At 40.2% G+C, this 16,192-nt stretch overlaps 1 protein-coding gene across 2 annotated transcripts in view; it reads right to left on the bottom strand.

The window, feature by feature from the left end:
- Window positions 1-298: 298 nt before the first annotated feature.
- ZFYVE21 (zinc finger FYVE-type containing 21) overlaps window positions 299-16,192 on the bottom strand; it is a 777,981-nt gene continuing 762,087 nt past the window's right edge. For both annotated transcript variants that reach the window (XM_044074506.1, XM_044074507.1), the window contains one exon: window positions 299-1,044. In XM_044074506.1, coding sequence (XP_043930441.1) covers window positions 1,009-1,044 — 36 coding nt within the window. In that variant the 3' untranslated portion in view covers window positions 299-1,008. The remainder of the gene's footprint in view (window positions 1,045-16,192) is intronic.

The raw sequence follows: 16,192 nt of genomic DNA on the forward strand, positions 1-16,192 counted from the left end.
TTAGTGGTGGTGCATCCTGGGATAAAGATAGCTCAGCCAATTAGAGGCCTCGCTCTATAGCATAAGCGTGCCGAGTCGGAGCCGAGGGATCGGCTCCGAACCCATCAGTCAGAATGTAGGCGAGATAGCATCACATAACATTTGCTATTTTATACAATCTAGTATTATATGGTAACTTAAGCAATTATTAATCTCTAAAAAGTCGCCTAATGTCTAATATTTAAGATTTCTTAAGTCAGCAAGGGCAGGACAGCATTTTCATTTCTTGGTATACTCATAATGAAACTAAGACAATCTATTTTATCGTGACTGTTTTACTTTACAGTGTCATAATTCAACAAAGGAAGCATGGCTAGAAAAAACATAAATGGACTTTCAGTAGGCCTTTGATAAAGAACTTCAAAGTCAGTACTCTCTGTCTTCGAATGGTGCAGCTGGTAAGCCAGATGATAAAAGCTTGCTCTTACTGTGATTTACTCCAGTTTAATGGTGCTTTGTAGACAGGCACAGGAGTAACTCACAAATCAGCTGTAGTGGTACTTCAGTTGCTTTGTAAGTTATACTTTAAAATAGCAATACAACACAGTAAATGGGACCTTTCTGTTATAGCTTGAACTTATACAATCAACCAACCACTGTTTCTAAATATAAAATAACAGAATTAATTTAAAAAGATTTGGAACATCTGCAATGAACTGGATATGATATGACTGACCACAGTCTTTGACCTGTAAAGTAGATGACATTTATATTTTGAAATAAAAATTGCTTAAAACATTAAACTCTCATTGCTGCATATATATTAAATCAATACTTATGGCTCCAAAATATTTCAACAGCATTTATAAAATAATTACCAAACACATTTCAGAAAATAGAAAAAATATAAAAGTGTTGTGTGCCATACAGGCAATAAAACCAGGGTCTGTGTCTTGGAGCTGGTCTTCGTTATTTCCCATTCAAATACTAGTGAGCTCCTAGCTTCAAGCATGAGTGCCTTTTCCAGATTTACTGATCTCTTGACTCGTACATGAGTTTCACTGCCTGTGGACAACAAAGATCAGAAAATGTTAACACAATGTTCATGGAAAATATGCAGGCTGTAGTCTACACTTCAGATGGGCGCATGCCCTACAGAACTTGGCGACTTTTCTTTATATTACAATGGATATTATTTCATGGGCCTGAAAACAGTTACACCTGAAGAGCCTAAGCCTAAGTCTCTATCTCACATGGGTGACCAGACATGCTCCTCTAAAGCAGAAAGTAGGGTCTGCAATACTGGTTCATCGATGAATATGTGCTTTAGTGCACATTTAAAAAAACCTCCAAGTACAGTGCTATGTACTGTCTGGTGATCCAATGTACATATTTCAGTTCATGCATATGTAGCAGACCAGGCCCACCCCCTTTCCATACCACAGGTGAGACAGTGTTAGCTGTTCACTCCTACTTCACCTGACTCCTCCAGATCTCAGTTTGCTAGTCAAAGACTGCCTTAGCTGCAGTCACAGATTTATCTTCCTGTGCCACAGAACTGGCTATGCAGCATTAAATCTTCAAAGGCATTCCAGTCATCAGGTTCTATAGCAGAACATGCTGGTCAAAAAGATAACTGACCCAAAGAAATATTCTATTTAAAAAAGATAACTGCCCCAAAGAAGCATTCTAGTCAGTACTACTTGGTGTGGAGGGCAATGTTCTGCCTCAGTTAGTTATTCAGTGCATTACAAATTATGTAGAAAATCTGAATCAAATTCTATAAGGCAGATGCATGCAACTGTATTATACTATACACATTAGCTAATTAAACTATAGGGAGTGAGCTATAAAAACTGCATTTTATTTTCTAGTACTATGGATGGTACAGTCAAATAATTTGTGCCTTACATTCTGCCACTACAGTTGCTTATTTGCACATAGCTGTATGGCAAACTATACAAACTGACAAGAATCATAAAATAAAACGAAGAAACGTATTTACACTGCATTTTCTTCTACAGACTCGAGGCAGAAGTTTTATATCTATTTCATTATGCTTATTTGCTTAGAAAATTTGTCATCTTTTCAGAAACAGAGGTCTGCCTGCCTCCCTGATTTCAGCAAATTATTTTTAATTATCCATTATTAGTATAATATATTAAAGTATAAGAAATGTGCATTTGAACGGAAAACAAAGCTACAATTTACCATATGAATACATTTGAAATAAGAGGGCGTCCTCTGTAGCAGTATGGACTATATGCTAGCAGACACTAGAACTGCTCAGTATGTGAAACTGTCCCAGCTGATTAACCCCAAGATGCTCCTGTGCTAACAGTTCTGATACTACTTCAGGTGTTGGTATCCAGAACCAAAATAAATAAAACTACACCCAGCAGAGGATTAATAGGCTTAAAATCCACACTTTGATGAATCGAGCGCTTTACATTTTTATTTTTTTTGTATTTTTTTTTTTTTTTGTTATCTCTTTCCTCTGTGGACTGCACCTCATTTTTTGGTTACAAGTATCCAGAACCATCCAAGGTGGCTCTGCAGCTTTAGCTGCCTGAATCCTTTGCTCCTGATCTTACAGGATGTAAACATGCACAATAAAATTTTACCCTGGAAGAAGCTTCCCTAACTTCCAGGATTGGGGGCAGATTGAGAGGATTTTTTTTTTGTTCCATATCTATTATTCTGGTAAGTCATAACTTGTGTTACCTGTAAATAAGAGACATTTCTAGTAACTACATGGACAGAATGCCTCTCAAGATATTGGCTCCAAATGACTATCTAGAACTGGACACTATCCAACTTGCAGTGCTTAATGAAGGTTTTCAGAGAATCTCAAACTGCCAATGTGCAAATACTGTCCACTGATACATGCCTGAAGAAGGACAATGAAAGGGCCATTGCTAAGACTGCAAGAGTCAAGTGGGATAAGCTTATTCAGCCGATAGAACAGGGAAGCATGGGATTACACAATTTGAAATTTGACGGTGCAGTGGTGCAGCAGTAGCGTTGTCACCTCACAGCAAGAAGTTCTCTGGTTCGATTCTTGGCTGGAGTGCCTTCTGTGTGGAGTCTGCAAGTCCTCCCTGCGTTCGTGTGGGTTTCCTCTAGATGTTTCGGTTTCCTCCCATGTTACAAAGACAATGTCTGGAGCATTTTGCTCCGGACCTCCGTTGAAAATTGGATTCGTTCCAAGTCGGACTTTCCCCAATTAATAAATGTTAAATAAATAAACAAACAAATAAATAAATAAAGGGTATTTCAGAGCAACACAGTTAAGGCTCCAATACAGAGCACAAGAAGAAAACTATAATTCAAAGTGGAAAGAGATGATGATAAACCAGGGGGAAAGCTGAAGAAACAAGGAGAAACTAGGATTTTGGATGCAGACCTTCAAGGAGAATAACAATAATCATACTGAATATTATAGTCATAAAGTAGACAAAATTATTCTAAGTAAGTCAACATGGGAATAGATTCTGCCGATATGGATACCTGCAATTAGGGATACAGACAATAGGCAACAGGGGTGTGGAATTTACTGGAGAAAACTGGCAAAGGAACCAAGGTATTGGGAGCAAATAACTAGAGAGGGAAAGGTAATAAAATGGGAAGACACCAAGAACTTATTTGGACTGCAGGTTAGAGACTGCTTTCCCTATCAAGGACTGATATCAGAGTATAGGGGAAGAGAAAGAAATAGTGGGTCCTAAATGAAATACCAGCACTGGTAGAGTTATTAGTAGAATCCACATCAAAAGTTGCATTTTAGAAAGAAATAATTAGTACAACATATAAAATATTGCATGGTAACTATAAGAATCAATCAAAGGAGTTTAGAAAGGATTGAGGAGAGAGACTGATTAAGCAATTCACAAAGAAACAATGGAGGGATAAATGTATGTCTCCAAAATATGCAACAAAGTCTAGAAGATTTACGATCTTTGCTTGGAAGTGTTTACATACGTATTTTTATAACCCAAGAAGACTCCAAAAGTATTTTTCCTCAGGCAGATGGCAAATGTTAGAGGTGTGATGGGGAAGAAAGAGGTAACTGGGAACATATTTTCTGGGAGTGTAATGAGTTGGCAGACTTTAAACATTCCCTACAGACTGTTCTGTCTGAGCAAATTGGTGTAATTACGGAAATGATTTTTTGAGCTATGATACAGAATTAGAATTGCCTTGCTGAGTCTAATTACAATGGTTGCCAAAAAAGCAGTTACTAGAAAATGGAAATCAAAGTCTAAACCAACTTTACTAGAAGTAGCAAAGATAGTAACAGAGATAAAAGAGCTCAAATTAGGATCTTTAGAAAAAGGCAGGAGCAAATTGTATAGGAAAAATGGGAATTGTGGGATCAATACATGTAGAGGAGGAACAAGGTTTAAAAGAAGGCAGGATATGAATAAGCTACGTAATGGTGACTGACAACAACTGGATATATTATAAGTGATGTACAATGTTTGCAGCTATAATTATACCAGCATGGTTTCTAATGTTTCCAAATGAGACTGTGCTGGTATGGTTTATTTTCATTTGTATAAATGTAAGACTGCCTACATCATACGTGTGCTAATTTAATAAAGATGTTTCTTGTTTGAAAAAATAAATAAATAAATAAATAAACAAAGGGGGTATTGCACTGTGCTATCAGAGGAGAGAACAGTTTCTCTGCTGAAGCAGAACAAAATTGGATACAGTCTGAAATCAACCTGGATACAACAACTTTTAGACTTTTTCTCTCTCTTACTAGGGGTGAAGGATATGAAGAATTGGTCCAATTTTCTCTAGCTAAAAAAAAAATTAAGAACTCATATGCATCCAGTTTAGAATGTACTCCTCTCGCTATCTCTTTTGGTAACTGGGGAAGAATACTGGAAGGTAAATCTTTTAGTTAAGGTTGAACTTCATGGGCATAGTGTGAGACAAGATCAAGAAAAACTTGAAGAAAATTAATATAAATATACTGAGCATAACAGGAAACCATTTTATAGATGCATAAGATGTGGAAGGAGTAAAGACGTACACAATGATAAACTGTATGTAGAATCTTAAATTTATTCTCAGACATAACAGACTACAGACATATTTACAAAATCTTGAGCAAAGCAGTTTGGCTCTACAAAGGGGGTGATAAATTGTCCTAGTGACATCCAAGTAATCTCAGACACCAAAATCAAAAGTACTATGCAAAATGAATCCAAACAAAGCCCAAGGAGGAGACAGAATTAGTAATAATGACATGATAACACTTCAGCAAGAACTTACAGTACCATTATATCTATTATGTACTAGGTTTTTTAAATAAGGGGAGATTCTTCAAGACTGGACACACACACACACTTGTTAAACCTGTCTTTAAGGGGAAGGGTTAGTAGGACAAACCCAGAGTCATACAGACTCTTAAGTTTACTTTCATGTTGTGGAAAAATAATACAGAAGGTAATATTGGATACGTTATTGTCAGAATTGGAAAGATTTGGACTTGAAACAATACATCAACATGCAAATTTTGAAAAACAGATCTACTACCATCAGTAATGTGATGTTCTATAAGAATTAACAGCAATGAATGAAAATGGTGCAGTGATGTAATTTATACACACATAACCAGCATTTGACAAGGTCATACGCAACACTGATCAATAAATTAGAATTAGGTACTGATGTACTCTTGATAAGATGGATAGCTGCATGGCTTAACAAACAGAACACAGCAAATATTGGACAGGTGAAACAGTGTGTCCAACAGGGCTCTGTCCTAGGCTCGTATTTGTTTAGATTGTATCTTTCAAGTTTATCTTTTTCATCTGAGGTGTTCTATAGTCTGTATGCAGATGACTTGAAATTGGGTAAGATGATTACGTGTTACAGATAGGGAATGTCTGCAAAAAAACTTGATAAACTGACCATTTGGGCACAAGAATAATATGCTGATAAATACATGAAAAACTAAGCATATCAGATTTGTGAGACAAAATGAAAAGTGAACATTTAATACAACACAGTAATTAAACTGCAGGTTAATTTAAGGCCATTGGGATATGGTATAGATCCAGCTTTAAGTTTTTCTAATCATATCAACCAATTGGTTAATAATAGTTAAAGAATTGTAGGTTGTATAAAAAGATTTATAAAGTTTCCTGTCTATCTGATGAATCTGGCATCTTGGGGCAACGTAGAAATTGCCTCATGTACACAGGCAACCCTCTCCTCCTACCACCCAACACTGCAACCTGTGAGAGATGCACTTATCTAGCCAAACTGAAGGTAAAGCTCTCTCCAACCAAGACTGAACTTGACAGTCAGGAGGAGAAGGTAAACACTTGCACTGCACCACATCACACTCATCACACAGTCTCACTAAATTTACACCACCAAAATCCACACACAGAAACACAAAAACATTTGCGGAGGCTCTCAATAATAATCTGTTCAAGCAACAGATACCTCCAAAGCAGAAATGCAAGCAACCTCCAACCCCCAACACAACCCAAACGACACATAGCTCGCAGACTCAGTGTGCCACTCAACCACAGCCAATAAGGCAAAACAATGTACCCACCAACACACTAGTCATAGGTGGCTCTATAGTCAGGCATACTGATGTCCCACTTACCAGGCTAAACAAGGAGATGGTTACTGTCAGCTGCCTGTCGGGTGCCAGGATCCGCCACATAACCCACACACTCAGGTCATTCCACAAGTACAAATATGACTCTGCCATTGTCCATGTTGGTGTGAACGACCTGAGACATACCTCCCTGGACGACATGGAAGAGATCTCCGATCTTGTAGCCCAGGCAGGTATGACCCTAGCCCTGAGTAGCATTCTGCCATCACCCAGAATGATACCGCAGTACAAGGACAAAATGATTGACTTCAACAACTGGCTAAGCTTCTGGTGTCATTCTAAAGGGATCCAGTATCGGTCTGCCTGGGATTACATGGTCGAGAGATCATGATGCTTTGCCAGAGATGGCCTGCACCTGTCACCCCTGGGATTCCGGACACTGGCTACAATTCTTGCCGCCCCTATAGTGCCTTTTTTAGGCAAGGTTCAAATGACAAATTCACCACCATAACAGGAACAGGCAAGCAAAAACTGAGGGTGATGCTACTCAATGCTAGAAGTCTAAATCTCAAACTGCACTCACTCGAGGCACTCCTTAAAATGGAGAACATTGATATCTATGCAGTGACTGAGACCTGGTTCAAGGGTCCAGAGAGCACCCCTGCACTACCAGGCTACAACTCATACCACACTTTTCGGCCATGTAACCTGGACCGGAACACCAAAGGCAGAGGTGTGTTCACATTCATTAAGGATATCCACACCTCTAGGCTAGTTGCTCAGCATAATGCAGCTGAAGTTATCCAAGTGCAACTAACTCTGGGCAAAACTGCAATCCACATTGTAGCTTGCTACAGATTCCCCACCATGCCCCAGGATTCCCACTCCTCTTTTCATGATGTACTGGAAAATATTAGGGTTGAACCAAACACCCTAATAATGGGGGATACCATTAACTGGAAAACTACTCATGTACCAGCTCCTTCGCTCAATGCTTTCTGGAATTCATAAATTCGAATGCCCTGGATCAACTTATCCACACCCCCCACCAGGGGCAACAATATCCTAGATCTAGTCATTACCAGCATGACTGACCGGTGTTCAACACCTGAAGTCAACACCTCACTGGTCCGATCTGACCATAAGCTTAATTACCCTGGATATCCACATCCTGCCCCCACCCCCCATTAAGGAAACCACTGTAAAAAATTTCTCCAAGGCCAACTTCATGCTTCTTAAGACAGAAGTGGTGAACGTCATGACACCCATGCAGATGGACAATACAGTTACGACTACTGAATCCTACACAATTGCACTTTATAAGCACTTACATTAGTGCATGGATCGTGCTATCCCAAGCAGAACCAAGACGGTATCCTCCAAAAAAAGGAAGCCAATCTGGTGGCCCCCTGCCATAAACAAACTGTACAACAGAAGGAAGAAACTGTTGCAAAAGAGAGTAAAATCCCATGAGTGGAGGAGCTCCCTGGTCAGCCTCAGTAAGAAGCTGCGATCCCTGATAAAATTCTACAAAGCTAGTTATGAAAACAAAATCGCCACTGATTCTAAAGACAACCACAAAGCATTCTATAGCTATGTCAAAAATCTCAATGGCAACACTCAGACCTGCTCTGAGTTACAGCACAATGGCACTAAATATACAGACCCAACTGATATTGCCAACATCCTGGCAGATAGGTTCAGTGCTAATTTTACCCCCCTCTCACCTCCTAAAGAGCCCATCTCTATACCGGAAGACTGCAAAGTTCCTGTAATCACGGCTGCACAGGTAAAAAAACACACTCTCCAAAGCCAAGAACACAGCATCCATGGGACCAGACAACATCCCAGGCTGCGTTCTACACAAACTACAGAATGAACTGGCACCCCACCTAAGTACCATGTTCAATCATAGCATCACCTCAGGCTTTGTGCCCGCTGAATGGTGCACAGCGACAGTTATCCTACTCCACAAGGGGGGGAGCCACCACGGACCCCAGGAACTACCACCCCATTAGCCTGACAAGCCTGGTCTGCAAGGCCATGGAATGTATCATCATGGAACTTATAAACAAAGACATTGGTAATCTCCAAACTCTGGACCCCACCCAATTTGGGTTTGTAAAAGGCAGATAATTTCTCCTAAACCTGATAGACTTCTTTGAAGCAGTCACCAAAGCTGAAGACGAGGGTAAGGTGGTTCACACAGCCTATCTAGATCTTGCAAAGGCTTTCGACACCATCCCCCACTCTGGAATTACAGATAAACTCACTAAACTAGGCATAAATCCCTATGTCACAAGATTGGTTGCCAACTGGCTCACTGACAGAATCCACACTGTGAAAGTAGCAGACTCCAAATCAGACTTCAGACCAGTGACAAGTGGAGTACCACAGGGTTCAGTCCTGGGTCCTCTCCTGTTTGGTATCGACTTCTCTGAAGTACAGACTAACACAGAAGGTCTTTGGCTAACGAAGTTCACAGATGACTGCAAACTAGGAACCATAATCGAAACTCCTAACGATGTGGACATCCTAACAAAAGGGCCTCACTGAGACAGATGCCTGGTGTCAAAGCCATGGCCTCAAGCTCAATGCCAAAAAGTACACTGTCATTCCCTTTCGTAAAAACTCTGCACCCATGAACTACAACATAGGTGGTAGTATACTTAACACCGAAAGTGTGATAAGAGACCCTAGGACACAGGTGGACAGTAGTCTCTCCTTTGATAATCACATTGCCACAGTAGTCAGGAAATCCTTCTACATGGCACACCTCATCACAAAAGGTTTCTCATCCAGAAAAAAAGGAGGTCATTGTTCCCCTCTACTCATCACTCATTAGACCCATTATAGAGTACAATGCCCCTTTTGGTATGTACCTCACAAGACATCTACAACAACTGGAAAGGCCACAGAAATACCTCACAAAGAGGATTACCGGCCTCATACAGATGCCCTACGCAGACCGTCTAAAAAAAACTGCAGCTTTACTCAGTCGCATATTGCCTACTCAGAGGTGATCTTTGCCTAACATACAAAGCTATGTCAAACCCAGAGCTATTGGACATGCTCCACTTGAAGTCCCAATCCCTCCGAGCTACACAATCTAGGGACCTAAACCTTGTCACCACAATAAACAGAACATGCAGGAGGGATAGATTCCTGTTCCAGAGACTTCCCATATTCTGGAATAAAATACCTATCTATATCGAACAAAGCTCCTCATTAGTACTCTTCAAGAAAAATCAAATGATTGGATGGGAAATAGGAAATTCACCCCGGGGATCACTTATGTGGCTCTCTTCGACAGTGGCACAAGAAAATAATTTTCTTGGATGGCAAAAGCCAGGGTACCTTTTTGGCTGGGATTGTATAGGCTCTAGGGCCGAAAGCCTAGTACCTACCTATGAACCTAAGTCTAAGAAATCATAAATGATAACATTATTGTTTGTTAGTTACATAAGACCTAAACTTGAGTATGGAATAACAACATGGAAACCTTTTAAGAAAACAAGCATGAATAAACTGAAAAGAATACTGCAGAAATATACCAGAAGCAGGCAAGGATGGGAAAATTTAAGTTATTATTAATAAGACAACTATCTGAACCATACCTCTCAACCTCTTGGAGAAAAAAATCTGGACAAAGCCATAAAAGGGGGACAAAGCCCATAAATGGGGGCAATTTTTTAAAATTGTGCTTACAAACTTAGAAAGTTGATAGAATAACAGCTTTTGCAATGGGACTTCCAATATGGCTGCACATTGAGTAACAGCTTAATTCCAGTTCCCCCAGTGTAAAAACAGAAACTCAGAAGACAGAGCCAGTGAACTCATTCCTGGGGTAAATTTCAGTAGCTGTTTTGTAAGTGCACTACCTGGATGCCAGCAAAAAAGAAATTCGGAGAACCTGAAAGAAAATCAATCACAAAAGGTGAGGAAAAACACTGACTGGGAATTCAGCTGTTCAGCAAAAAAAGCAGTGCAAGCGCCAGCTTTGGTGCAAGACATGACTTCCAGTAACCTAAAGGAAAAAATAAGTCAAATATACTCAGAACTCATTAAAATAAACAAAATACTGATGGAGTATATCAGCTCAAACAACAAAAGGCTGGATACAATGGAAGAAGATTTAAACAGATTCAGATGAAGTGATAAAGCTGCAAAAATCAGAGGTCAAAATGAAGAAAAGGCTGGTTGAATCTGTGAATGTTCAAGAAGAGATGTTTCAAAAAATAAAAAGAATTAGAGGATGGAGCATGCAGGGAATATCTTGAGATTGTCTGCTGTACAAGAGAAGCTGGAAGGATCAGACTGTATTAATTTTATGAAAGCACAAATAAGCAACTGGACTGGTGTTCTACAGCAGGAGTTGCTAACTGAATAGGCACATTGTGTGCACTCCAAACCTAGCTATGAGAAAGCAGCCTAGACGTTTAATAGTAAAGATGCAATCCTACCAGCAAAAGGAGTTGATTCTGATAAAATTGTGGGAGACTGTAGAGTGTTTGTGGAAAATGATTACTCACTGTACACCAAAAGGAAGAGGAGTAAATTTACTCCACTAATCAGGGAATGTTGAGAAACAGGTGTGAGACTCAAACTGCTGTATCCAGCCATCTTCAGAATAGTCTTACCTGGAAGGGCAAAATCATTTTTTGATGCAGAATATGCCACGGAGGAAATACAAAAGACTGTCCAACAAAAAGTGAACTGTGAAACAGAACAATTCTGTTTCTTGTTCTTTTGGTAATAAAGACCACAGAGAGACTGTTTCAGTGAAACCTTTTCCAGTGTTTCAACAGAAAATGCTCGAGAGACAGAAGAAAGCACGAGTGTTGACTAGAAGAACCAAGGGTACATTGGAAAGGAAGCAGAGACTGGATTTGGGAGATAGAGATAAGCAGGCATAAAACCAGCAACTCAAAAACTGACCAATAAATGTGGGATTATAAAGCATTAATTATATTTGTGAAACATGAAAGAACAAGAAGACCTGGAAATATTGGACTTTTTTTGACTTTGTTAAACTTATAGGGGACTCTAAAGCATATGCCCTACATCATGTCATTAATGTTTGCAGGAACACTTAGGAGAGGCAAAGAGGAGGGAAATAATTAATTGCAAGCAAAACAAACATTTGTTCTTAACAGTAATATCTGTACAGTGCAAAACGTCTGCATGCTATAAAGTAAAGTTTTCTCAGATATTTTCAAGTGCAAAGTGGATACTAAATTAAACAGGTGCCCCTATTTGTTTTCTTCTTTTTCTCTTTCTCCTTGTTCAGTTTTAAGAAATGTAGGCACTGCAATGTTAAAAAAAAGTCTGGTCAACAGAGTATGATGCAAGAAAAATGATGTGCTTTTTTGCATTCTTGCACTGGGGAATGGCTGGACTATGGCTCTTGGCTTTATATAGTAACAGGTTTTTAGAGGAAGCAAATAAAGAACACTAAATATAATAAAGCTCTCCTCTAGCAAATAAATAAATACATGTAGAAGTAGCCCTGTATCTGGTTCTGATGTTTCCATGGAGACAATCTGATAAAGAGAAATATCAACAGAATACTTCTTTTAATGGCTTTCTTTCAATGACTTGGGGATAATGTTTTCTGAAAGCATTCAACTGTTTCCTCATTCTGGGAGAGCAATAAAGATAAGACAAAATCAGACAGCACTTAGTAGAAGCTCAGGCAGTACAAAGCATTTTAGCATGGATAACCTTCCTTTTAAGTTAACCCAAATCTGAGTATGGCTGTCAGTTTGGGACAATTGTTCCGATTAGGAAGGTGAATCTTCAATAACTTAATATTAATAAAATAAATTATGTACTTCTTCAGATAAACAGGTTTTGGGGCATATTAGGGGTGAATTTGCTTTCTTTGACTGCTTTCAATAAAACAAAAAGCTTTGTAAGACATGACATAGATAGGCTCAAATTGAATATGATAAGAAAAAACTGCATAAAAGGTCAAACTGCCAAACATTAGTGGGTGCATGCAACACAAAAGCTGGAACTAGATACTTAACAAAAAATGTTACAAATAAAAGGTGGAAATAATAAATTTTTAACATAATGACCCATTTGATATTATCTTTAAATGTTAATGGTCACACAGATATATACAAAAAAAGAGAGTAGTGAACTATACTAAAAATGTAGAGTGTGAATAGTTATGTTACAGGAGAATTTGGAAAGAACTAAAAGTACAGTTTTGTACCTACCATAAATGTAGATGTTCGAGTGCTGATACAGCTGCAGTCATAACAGATGGGTTCTCCTGCCGTCAGGCGGGTCCTCGGTCGGCCGAATTCCAAAGTCTAGGTCCGGCGTCGGTTGTCGTCGCTTCTTCCCTGACGTCAGTGCGACAGGGGTATAAAGGAACCAGCCGACGCCATTTTCTTCAGTTTTTCTTGCCCCAGATGTCAGGTGCCCCCAGAAGGAAGGCAATACATAAATTTGTGTGATAATGCAGTGCAATATAATCAAAATACAGTAGTTGCAAGCAAATACATCATAAATGAAAACCCCAATCAGGTTGTATGAGGATGTGTTAGCCTATAGGCCTGTCCCAAGAGGGAAGGAGGGAGGAAACCTGGACTGCAGCTGTATTAGCACTCGAACATCTACATTTATGGTAGGTACAAAACTGTACTATGTTCATCGTGCATACAGCTGCAGTCATAACAGATGGGTAGAATCCCAAAGCTAAGAAAGGGGTGGTAGGCACTAGGTGGAACTAGGAGGAGCCAAAATGCCCTGCAAGACTGCAGTGGCAAAGCCTGCTCTAGATTTGGAGTATAATGGTAGGTTGTAGTGCTTGGAGAAGGTATGCACAGAACTCCAAGTGGCTGCTTCCAAAATATCCTTGGTAGGAACTCCTCTGAGGAAGGCTGCAGAGGTGGCTGTGGCCCTGGTGGAATGAGTTCTAATGCCTGTAGGAACAGTTTTGCCATGAAAGGAATAGCAAACGCGTATGCAGTGGGCTATCCATTTTGAGATTGTCTGTTTGGAAATTGGCTTCCCTTGTGCTCCTACCGCATAGGCCACAAAGAGCTGTTATTATTTGGACAGAATAAAGCCTTTCAGAAAATCAGAACGCAGTTGTCTGTGGATGTCCAAGGAATGTAGTAATCTCTCCCCTTTGTTTTGAGAATTAGGATAAAATGTAGGTAAATGTATGGCCTGATTTAAAGCTACCCTGGATACCACTTTAGGTATAAAGGACGGGTTGGTTTGTAAGGAAACTCTGTCCTGATGGAAGATGATAAAAGGCTGGACAGCCATGAGAGCCTGTAGTTCTGAAACTCTACGAGCTGAGGTGATAGCCAGAAGGAAAGCTGTTTTCCAGGACAAATATTGCAAATCTGATGAGGCAGCTGGCTCAAAGGGAGGCAAGGTCAATTTTTCCAGAATGAAATTAAGATCCCAAGCAGGTATTGGTTGTTTCCATGGAGGCCTTAAATTCTTAGCCCCTGAGGAACTGTCTTAAGAGAGGGTGAGAGAATAAAGGTGGATCAGTGTTGTATTCTGCAGAAATGGCTGAGGCATGTATTTTGATGGAGGAGAAAGAAAGTCCACTGCTTAGCAGTTCAGCCAAATATTGTAGTATTTGAGGTAAATTCAGTTTTCCAGGATCCTGGCCCTTTTTCTCATTCCAGACACAAAAACATTTCCATTTTGTGGAGTAAGCTTTTCTAGTTGATGGCCTTCTCACCTCCAAAATGACATCCTGCACCTCCTTGGAGAGTAGGGCCTGTTGTGATGCTAAGGAATCTTCCAGGCGGCTAGATTGAGTGTTTTTAGCTGGCTGTGAAGAGTTTTGAAACTGTGCTGAGTCAGAAGAAGAGGCATTAGAGGCAGGGTCCATGGTGGGGAATGCGTCAGGCTCCTCAGGAGTGGGTACCAGTGTTGCCTTGGCCAGTCCGGAGCACTGAGAATCATCTTTGGTCTGTCTGCTTTGGTCTTTAATAGAACTTTGGGCAGCAGAGGAAGAGGAGGGAAGGCATAAACTGTCATTGATGTCCAACTGAAAGAAAGAGCGTCCACTCTCCAGGCCTTTGGATGAAAGATCCTTGAGCAGAATTTTGTCAATTGATGATTCTTGTGGGAGGCAAAGAGATCTATGCCTGGCCTTCCCCATTCTTGGATTATTTCTGTAAAAACTTTTGGATGCAATTTCCATTCGTGTGGATCTGTCATATTCCTGCTTAGGTTGTCTGCCAGCGTGTTTTCCTTGCCTGGCAAGTACTGTGCTTGTAGTCCCATTTGTAAGTCCATGGCCATGTTCCAAAGTGACATGGCCAGTCTGCATAGGGGGTAAGAATGTGTTCCTCCCTGTTTGTTTATGTACCACATAACTGTGGTGTTGTCCGTTCTTATCAATAGTTGACCTGGTTGTAGAAGGTCCTTGAAAGCTATAATAGCATTTATTACTGCTAGCATTTCTTTTTGATTGATGTGAAGGTGCTTTTCTTTTGGGACCATTTGCCCTGAATGCACCGATCTGTCATGTGCGCCCCCCAGGCGTAGTCCGAGGCGTCTGTTGTGATGACTTGATTTGCTTGAGGCTTGCTGAATGGAAGACCTGTGTTTGTTTGACATGCTTGAGCCCACCACAGAAATTCCTTTTGCAGACATGGAATTAGTGGTATTATTGTTTCCAAACTGTGGCTGTGTTGAGACCATATGTTTTTCAGGTACCATTGTAGTTTCCTCATATGCAGCTTTGCACATGGGATTAGTAAGATGCAAGATGCCATAAATGCCAGAGCCTGCAAGATTTTCCTTGCAGTCAGCCTGGTGCAATTTGCTAGTGTTCTGAAGTATTGAATTAGTTGCCCCTGCTTCTCTGGCGTGAGGTAGGCCATCTGGGTGTTTGTGTCCAAATTGGCACCCAGGAAAATTATCTTCCGAGAGGGTATTAGCCTTGATTTCTTTTTGTTGACTGTGTATCCCAGAGATTTCAATAACATTATTACATAAGCCAGATGTTTCAGAAGAATGTGCTTGCTGTCCGCTTGGATCAGGTAGTCGTCCAAATAGGGGTATATTTGTATCCCTTGAAGTCTGCAGTAGGCAATTACTGATGCCAGGCATTTCGTGAATACTCTGGGTGCAGTAGATAAGCCAAAGGGCAATGCAGAGAATTGATAATGGGTTGAACCTGCAAGAAATTTGAGGTACCTTCTGCAATTTTGTCTGATTGGGACATGCAGGTATGCCTCCTTGAGGTCCAATGTTACCAGCCAAGACTCCTTGCCCAGCATGGGAAGAAGTTGCTGTAGAGTGAGCATCTTGAATTTTGGTACGAGTAGAAATGTGTTTAGGATGGATAGATCCAAAATAGGTCTCCAATCTTTTCCTTTCCTTGGCACCAGAAATAGCCTGGAATAAAAACCTTGACCTTGTTCGTGTGTAGGTACCTCATGAATAGCTTTCATGTTTATGAGATCTGTAATTTGCCTTTGTGCCTCTGCCCTTTGATTGTGTGGCAGGTTTGGCATGCCTCTCATTTTTGGAAGGGTGTGAAAATGGAATTTGTAGCCTCTGTTTATAATGTCCAGGATCCATTTGTCCTTTGTGACAACATGCCAATTTTTTGAAAATAATGCCAGC

The sequence above is a fragment of the Protopterus annectens genome, chromosome 6.part0, assembly GCF_019279795.1.
Source record: "Protopterus annectens isolate FY-2018-M chromosome 6.part0, PAN1.0, whole genome shotgun sequence".
Lineage (NCBI taxonomy): Eukaryota > Metazoa > Chordata > Ceratodontiformes > Protopteridae > Protopterus > Protopterus annectens.